This window comes from Chenopodium quinoa, unplaced genomic scaffold, assembly GCF_001683475.1.
Source record: "Chenopodium quinoa cultivar QQ74 unplaced genomic scaffold, ASM168347v1, whole genome shotgun sequence".
Taxonomy (NCBI): domain Eukaryota; kingdom Viridiplantae; phylum Streptophyta; class Magnoliopsida; order Caryophyllales; family Amaranthaceae; genus Chenopodium; species Chenopodium quinoa.
In genome coordinates this window covers 3,564,717-3,574,247 of record NW_018744878.1, presented here as the reverse complement: position 1 = coordinate 3,574,247, position 9,531 = coordinate 3,564,717, and the positions used below count along the sequence as shown (strand labels likewise).

General features: G+C 36.7%; 1 protein-coding gene across 1 annotated transcript; it reads left to right on the top strand.

Moving 5' to 3' along the window:
* Positions 1-5,932: 5,932 nt before the first annotated feature.
* LOC110705576 (ethylene-responsive transcription factor TINY-like) lies at positions 5,933-7,197 on the top strand. Its single transcript, XM_021883465.1, has one exon. It carries the CDS (start codon positions 6,174-6,176, stop codon positions 6,939-6,941), a length of 768 nt encoding a protein of 255 aa, XP_021739157.1. The 5' UTR covers positions 5,933-6,173; the 3' UTR covers positions 6,942-7,197.
* Positions 7,198-9,531: the final 2,334 nt, after the last annotated feature.

Genomic DNA, 9,531 nt, shown 5'->3' with positions numbered 1-9,531 from the left:
AAACCCCAAAATACCAAAATTTCATCAAACCCTAACTTTCAACATTGATTTGGGGGTTTCTTGAATTTTGATTTTTAAGCAAATTGGGTGAACAAGGGCCTTCAATTAATAACAAGGAGTACTAGAAAGGTTCATTTGCGGGTTCTACACCCACGATATTCTTGGTATAATCTTTCTAATCTCAAGCTCTTCCTATATAGTTTAAATGCTTGTTGGTTGATATTATGAGTAGTAATAGTTCAAATTGTTGACATTTTGTTAAGAAATTGTGATTGTTGTTAGTTTAGTAGTATAAAAGAAAAAAAATTTGGTTGAATTGTGAGCATTGAAATTTTGGTTGGTGATAGGTTTGTGTGAGTTTGGATGCTTTTGGTGTTGGATTGTTGAATTGTTTTTGGTAAATTGTGAGCATTGACAATTTTGTGTTGGATTGTTTGAATTGATAAGATCATTGTTGGTAAATTTTCGAGCTTGTTCTTGTTGTGTGTTGGTTAGGTGGAAGACTTAGAGCCTTGTGTGTTTCAAGTACTTGTTCATTAGGTGTTGTGCTTGCTTGAAGTGTTTTTTTTTTTTAAAATTTTTTTTTTTGACCATGTCAAGAAGAAACCAACCAAGAAACACCTCATCCGCTAGGCTTAGAAATCCTCCACCTCCATCAACCATCGAACCACCGCAAGTGGACACCTTAGGTATTGTCTTTAATAATTCGGATTTCATGAACAACTACCTAAGAATTAGTAGGAGAAGAATCCGGCCAACGAAATTTTACAACCATGAGGTAGCCGAAGCCTTAGGTGTAGAGAATGATGTTAGACAACTATTTTTTCAAACCGGTGTCCCAAATTGGTTGGAAATGCATGCTAACACCTATAAACGGCTTACCTTAGAATTCCTCTCCTCACTATATGTCCACCGAGATAACCGCAACAACCCCCGTTACCTGACCTTCCAATTGATGAACACCCATCACAAGATGACCATAGAACAAGTGAACCAAGCATTTGGGTGGCCAACGGATGGAAAATTCGGACCTAAGGATAAGCCTTCCCGAAAGCATAACCCGGGATCTTTTTGGAGAAAAATCACCGGCCTATTTACTAGAGATCCTAGGACCGACAAGGCCACTACCATAGTACACCCCGCCTTTAGACTATCCCAGCGCCTAATAGCTAATACTATTTTTGCTAGGGGAGATAGTTCGGGTGTAGTTTCTAACCGTGAGTTGCTTTTTCTTTGGCACTTGTGTGAGGGTGACGAAAGGTTGAATTTAGGGGCTTGGCTTGTAGACCACCTAGATGACGTATCCTCGGGGAGTGGAGTGATAACAATTGGAGGGATGACGTATCCTCCCACACCTTGTTTGCATTGATGTTTCTTATGAAATTCCCGAGTTAGAGTGTAGTTAAGGGGCCTTGGGTGTGCATTTTGGGAGGTGGACAAGCATTTTGAGATTTTATAACCGAAAGAGGGCTTGTTACAACTTTGGAATATCTAGGTGTGCTCTAATGAACTAGTAAAAGGCCAAAGGAAGTATCCTAGTGCAACTTTGTTTAGTTCTCCTCTCTACCCCCAACTCATGTGTACATTTGTATGATTGGTAATTCTTGAAAGTCGTTCACTTGTCTTGCTTGTGTCTCATATCCCGATGAGTTGACTTGGGCGAAAAATTGAACTTGTGTGATTTTTGTCGATGTGTTGTGGATTGCGTGAGTTGTGGGGTTAACTCATTGGAAACCCTCACGAGATAAAAACTCGTCCTCTAAGGCGACTTAGAGGTTTAAATTGCTTCTCACTTGTGCTAAAAGTGATGATGGTTGTCACCATGCGGATTTGTTTATTTATGCTTCCCCCTTGTTGCCTCTCCTTGGATTGATGATTAGCAAATTGTTTTCCTCCTTTGGTTTGACATGTTTGTTTTGCTCGAGGACGAGCAAAAGCTTAGCTTGGGGGGATTTGATAACTTGCTATTTGATATGATTTTAGGGTGTTTTGAACCTAGTTTACTTGATAAAAATTGCGTTTTGGTTCATTTTTACTCTATTATTATGCAATTTTTGTGTATCCTATGCTTCACGGGTTGTTGGTGTTTTTGTTGAGATTCTAGATTCAAAAGAACGACCAAATGGAGCCCATGGATACAAAGCCGAGGTTAGAAGCAAGAAGATGGTTGAAAGAAGCCAAGGAAAGGAGCAATATAGAAGAAAAGATGGAAAAAAGGGCTTAGAAGACCCTGCACGGCCGTGCCAGACCTTGCACGTCCGTGCAGGAGGTTCCAGAAAGTTTCAACAAGTTGCCAAGGCCTGCACGGCCGTGCTTAATTTGGCACGTCCGTGCAGAAGAGGCTGCACGACCGTGCCAGACCTTGCACGTCCGTGCAGGAGTGCTCCAAAAACTTAGAACACTCTGCCAAGGCCTGCACGGATGTGCCAAATTAAGCACGTCCGTGCAGATGTAGCTGCACGTCAGTGCCAATATCTGCACGTCCGTGCGGAGCTGCTCGATTCTTAGCAGTACGTTCTGCCTCAATTCTGCCCCCTCTGCACGTCCGTGCCGAATCTGGCACGACCGTGCTTATGCTTGCACGTCCGTGCCGAATCTGGCACGTCCATGCGGACCTGCAATCAAGCCCGATTCTTGTTTTCTCCGTCTTTTTTATTTGGGGGTCTTATAAATACCCCCCTTTGAGCTCATTTGTAAGGGGCAGTTTTTTTTAGAGCTTTCCTCTTAGTTTGTAGTCTTAGAATATTAAATTCTCAAATCATTAGTTAGTTCTTAAATTTTTAGCTTGGAAGCATTCAAATTCAATCATTGTAGAAGACAAAATCCACCATTGTTGCTCACTTTGAAGCTTCATAGTAACCATTTCTTACTCATCTTTTCTACTTCTCTTTACTTTGTTGTTGATTACTTGCTTAATTCTTGCATGCTTAGATTGTTAATTAGCTTAATCCTTAGTTTGAACTTGTTCATGAATTGCTTGAAACCTCTAATTGCTTTAACCTTCATGGATTATGAGTAGACTAAATTCTAGGGTTTGGGTAAAACCCTCAATGTAGTCACTAATTACTTGTTGCATGTGCTAATTTGGTTGTTGTGGGATGATGATTAGTTGAGCTTAAGTGGTTTAATTTCTTAGTTCTTGTATATGGCCATTGCTAGAACTATTTATCCAAGCTTTCTCAACGAAGGATCGAGAGATGAACTTGAGTTAGCTCCCTTATGCTTAATTGACCCGAAATGCCATGAGAATAGGGATTACCGGTCAAGGGAATGTTTATGTCATCGTGATTATGCTTTAACACTTGTTTTATGCTATGTAACCACGAGAGTAGGTTGTATTCACGATTCAAGTAATCCCTCTAGCTTGAGAGAGTAGTTGGGTGCTTTAGATGACTTCCCCTAATTTGTCCCATTAATTCACCTTGATTGTAGCATGCTAATTGTGATTTGTGATGAAGTTGAGTGGTATAACCCGAGCCCTAGATTCCTCTTAATATTGTTAATCTCCTCTTAGCTTTAGTTGAGTTGAATTAGAAGAAGTTACTCAAAACCAACCCAATTTAGAATTCATTTAGCTTATTTAAACGGTAGTACTCGGTGGTTGATTCAACGCCTCTCTTGGGTTCGACCCTTTCTTACCCTTACTATTGTTAGTGAGACCAAGATAGGAATTATTATCTTTGGTAGGCTCGACGACGGCCTATCAAGCATGCCTGAAGATGACTAATTTTGCGACACCCAAATGGCCCAGAGGAGACATAAAAAGGAACGTAGATCCCTCCATTGCTTCCGAGAACTAAATCCCGGGATCAGATCCGAGAACCAAACCTCAAATGGACGATCTGAAAGGCATGGGTCGGACCACAAAGGAAACCTGTTAATGATAATGTGGCGAGTAAAGGAGCAATCTCGAAAAATATGAGAAGACGATTCAGAAGCTTCCCTACAGAAGATGCAAACTGGGTTGACCGGAACACCCCTCAAACTCAGAGAAGCCAACATAGGTAAGGCATTATGAAGCATTTTCCAACAAAAGATCTTCAACTTGGGAAGAATAGGCATTCCCCACAACTTTTTACACCACACCTCCGGAACGGGCTTACTTACAATATTCTCCATTGAGGCGCAAACTAGCAAGGAATAGGCAGACTTAGTAGAGAATCTACCGTCCCTTGTGAACTTCCAATAAACAAAATCAACCATGAGCTGCTGAGGACGCTCCGCTGACAAAATACGGGACGCCGTAGGAGAATCAAAGAACCTATGAACCAAAGATGGTTCTCACGCGTAATAACGCGGATTAATGATAGAAGACACATGAGTCGAGGCATCCGACCCACCAACAACCGATTTAAATTGAACAAGGCCACCCGGGGCCCAATCATCCTCTGACATACGCACTTTAGTACCCATACCGACATTCCAGGCAACCCCCTTGTGAAACTGTTTGCATACCCGCCCAAAGCCAGACCCTGGCTACCCCAAGATCGACAACCGAGCCTCCCTTGAGGCAAAGACAAGATAGAAGGTTATTTTGCAGACAAGAGCTTGGAAATAAGAAGCTGGAGATGATGACGGAGCCGCCAACACGAAGTTGAGTTAAGGTGCTCGACACTACGAAGGCCCAAACCTCCCATTTCCTTAGGGAGATGCAACAAGGAAGTCGACCGAAAGGCCATTCCCCGCGAGGACACCGAGGAGCTCCCCCAAAAAGTCTATATAGTCTTTCAAACCCTTTCCCCCCTTCAATTCCAATCCATTATCCCTAACAGTATGCCCTAGTCTAACTTTCAATTGAATAGTTCTTCTCCAACATGCATTTAGAAGATTACGAGTAATTATTACACTGTAAGTCAAAAAGTTATTCTAATGGATGACAAATTATCGACAAATCTTTCATGCTTTCTAATTCAGAAGAGCGGATTGGAGTATATGTATGAGAGAGTGGTCGATTTTGCTATAAAGTATCACTTTCTAATTCCAAACAATATATGAATATAGTGAGACGAAAATAATTGCAAAAATCTTCTATACTGAGTATATGTTTCGTAATAAACAAACAAGTGTTATGTAACAAATTACTTATCTTTATCAATTATCACGCAAGTTAATACGGATATATAGATATATGAGAGCAAGAGAAAAGATTTTCATTTTAAAATCACCTTTCCGGCTCCGATCCCAATGAGGGAAAAAAAAAACTTACATTATCCTAAATAGTTTTTCCCTTCGCTTGCATTTCCAACCAGCACACAGCAGTACATCAAATATGGAAGAAAACAGGAGGAAATCAAGACCAAAGAGGTGGAAGGTAGTAGTAGTGGTCATTGTCATAGGGGCATGTGTACCAATTTAATGTCGTCTCAAGCTAAGATTGTAGATTATATACCCACTAGTACATCCTGCTACTATTGTCTACTGTTTCCATTCCATTCGTTTCTAATTGTTCGCCTTACTAGCTAAGTTTCGATTAATTATACATCAAAGAGAAAATTCGAGACACAAAAAATAACATGGAGTGTATGTAATACTAAAATTGTAATCTTATGTTTACATACACGTTCAATTCAGTTCAGTTCAGTTCAGTTCAGCTGAGTTCATTCTATGAGAGCGGGCCCTAAGTCGAAAAAAATGAAAAATGCATATATGAATAAAAGTTCAAGGAAACTCTACTACTAGCAGTCTAGCAGTAAAGAAGAGCAGCAGAGAAAAAAGAGGAGAGGATAATTCAATAGTACAACCAACGGCAAAATATGCAGTGACAGATTAAAAAAAAATTAAAAATAAAAAAAATAAAAATCATAGAAAAACATAATATTGAAGTCACTATTCATTTTTTCTGAATGACAGTGTTCATAATTGGAGAGGTTGCCCCACTTTTCTTTTTCCTTGGGTCCCACTCTTTCTCTCTCCTCCCCCTACCCCCTTATAATATAACTCTTCCTCATTTTAATTTAGTCATTGCCAAATTATATGGTCTTGGTATTCCACTTAAAATCTTTCCTTTCTCATTTTCTTAGCTTGCTTCTTATTTTCCACTTCTATACAACAAGTAACAAAAAAAAAAAAAAAAAAAAAACCCATAAATTTCCTTCATTATTTCCTAATTGGGAAGATCATAAACACCAAAAATAGTACTGAAAGTGGGTTGAAATTGAGTAAAAGGCGAAAAAATGATGGAAATTCAGATACCTATTAATAGTAACATCAACAATAATAGAAGTGGTAGTAGTATCAGAGATGATACTACTACCACTTCTATTCCGAATTTGGACCCCGTAAAGACGCCGAAACGAGCCCGAGACTCTGGCGGGAAACACCCAGTATACCGCGGGGTTCGAATGCGGACATGGGGCAAATGGGTGTCTGAAATTCGGGAACCCAAGAAAAAGTCCCGCATTTGGCTCGGGACTTTTCCTAACCCCGAAATGGCAGCCCGAGCACACGACGTAGCTGCTCTTAGCATCAAGGGTGAATCCGCTATCCTTAACTTCCCCGAACTCGCCGGGCTATTACCCCGGCCCGTGTCACAAAGCCCTCGTGACGTACAAGCTGCTGCAGCTAAAGCAGCAGCTATGGAAAACATCCACTGTATTACTAACAACAACGATAACAATAATAAGTCGTCATCATCTTCATCTTCCAGCTCATTGTCTTTTTCGTCATCGTTGTCCTCGTGCTCGTCCCTATCATCCATGGTGTCAGCAATGGAGATAGGGAACTCGGACGAGTTGAGCGAGATCGTGGAATTGCCGAGCCTCGGGCCGGTAGGAAACTCAGGGGAGATGATGGGGAGGGAGTTAGTGTATGATTTTGATAGTGGGGATAATAATGGGTGGATATATCATAATCCACCATGGATGATGCAGTGTATGGAGGATTTTGTAGTGGTGCCTGAAAATGTTATTTCAACCACTTTTGAAGGTTTGTTGTGGGATTAATGTGAGTGTTGCCTAGTTTTTTTTTTTTTTTTTTTCTTTTGTAAGTGTGAATTTTGTGTGTGTATAATCTCTCTCTTTTTTAAAAACTCTTGTTTTTCTTTTCTTTTGTTTGTGAATTAGTAAAAAAAAAAAAAATTAGTTCTCCTCTTTTTGTTTGGAGAGTTAATTTAGAACTTTTCTATTGTTTTCAATTTTTTTTTTTCCTTTTACTAATTTGGTTCTCCTCCCAAAATTCTCAATAAATTAGACGTTCGTTCATGGAGGTTTTAATTTTTTTTTATTTTTTTTTATTTTTTTTAGAATTGAAGATTATACTAGTATATACACAATTTTAAATCTGTAAAGTACGGAATTAAATACTCCGTATAATTAAATGTGAAAGATGAAATTAGGTATCAGTTGCGAATAATATTTGGTGAGTTAGTCTAATTTTTAGTTTTACATATTATATTTAACGGAACTTTATCCACTCGTAAAAATAATTTGATTGTCATATGAAAGTATATGTATTCAACTTGCCTATTTTGAAGAGTGATCAAAATCAATTTATTTTCAGTTAAAGGTAAGAATTGAAATAATTTAGTACCCCGTTTTTCATGTCTCACTCTCATTAACTCTTTTGATCAAGATTGTTTGTTTCTAATTTCCAAACCTTGACCCTACTCAGGTGGACCAAATAATAAAAACATGAAATAAATCTTCTTAATACATATTCTTTTAAGACTATACTTAAGCACCAAAAAAAAAAAAAAATTTATTTATATATTACGGAGTACCATCTCTGTTTTCTTAATTTATTTTTAAGTATAGATTACATATTAGTAAATTACATAATTTGTTTTAAAATACAATTTCTTCATCATAATTTTTCATTTCTTTCAAAATAATTAATACAAATATACTTCCTTTGTTATGTGTAATTTTTAAATATTACTGTATTTGTTAGATATAAAATATTTTAAAATTGCATATACTACCTCCGTTACAGGTTTTGTTTAATAATTTGACATAAAACATAGAGGAAAAATATTTAATCATTACACATAATTTGTAACGGAGGTAGTAATATAAAACGAAGACACAGAGCAATATTTACTCTTGATATTGCACTTTTTCATGGAGAATTTCTGTAGTAACTTTAGACTGTAGTCAATGATAATTTGACAAAATGTTCACTCTTGATAAAAATTCAAACGGCTGCAAACAGACAGAGAGAATAATTGTAGTAAATTTGTTACTATTCCTAAAAGCTTTTAATCAATTACCATGATTACGTTTGACGAGGTACAAAAATTGGTACATGCTACTCGTAATTTCGTAAATAATTGCTACACCCTCGCGAATACTCTTCAAAAAAAATAATAATAATAATAAAAAAATCCTCATGAATAAATCTCGGCAATTACGTCATCATTGCGTATTTGTCATTAGCTAAGTATTATGCTGAAATTGGCACACTTAGCTTTGAAGGCTTGAATTGATATGAAAAAAAGCACAGAAAATTATATTCATACATACAAAAGTGTGTTAAAATCAAATTTGGGTATGTCAAAATCAATTTCAGTACTTCGATTATGCTAGCTAGCAACTCGTATTAGCTAATTTTTAACCTTAGTAATTACGGAGTATTCTTGGTGTTTTTTTTTTTTTTTTTGTGTGTGTGTGTGTGTTTAGTAATAATATTTGTAGTAAGTCTTGTTAATAATGATTTGCTAATATGTATTAAAATACTTATTTATTACAGAGTGATAAATTCAACTTAAATTACGTTAAAATATACTAAGTATATAATAGCGAATTTGTTTTATTATGTTATTTTAGGTGGTGCTCATGCAATTGCATGCATGCCATCTCTCAATGTATACAAGCTTTTGAGCTAGCAATTATACAAGTTAAATAACCTAAATAATGTCATAAGGGATGCAACAAAGTAAAGATTATTGAAGATAAAAAAAAAAAAAAGAACACATACACACAAATAGACAAATATACTAATACTCCGTCACTTTTACAAACAATAACTATGACATTGGGCTAGGTTAATAATAGTCTTAAGACCTAGCGAGATCCTATGTTGCATTGTTCACAGGAAATAAATTGATTCAAGACATATTCTAATACAATAATACAAATAACCATATTCTACTCCATGATATGAGTTTCTAGTTAGCGCGTGAGTACAGTTACATATGATGTTGTTATCCAATCACTAAGTGGGCCACTCTTATATGCAGTGATTAATCTTAGCAGTATATGAAAAGAGAATCAACAACAAATTCAGGACAAAAATTATATATAAAAAAAAAAAGCTAATTATTATTTAACTTTAAGATTGTCCTTTTTGTTGTCAAAAGTGATATTATATGTACAATTTACAGTAATAAGCATAAAGTACTGCATTAATGTGATTGAGCATTGTATATGCTAAAGTTTATTTTAGTCTACAAAACATGAATCACGACGTACCATTTTTCTTTTAAAAAATTGAAAAAAAAAATCAAACAATTTGATTAACAAAAGAAATTAGAGAGGCTTTACTTTATATTGTGTTGGGGAATCTAATTAGACACATTTTGTTTTTAATATTAAT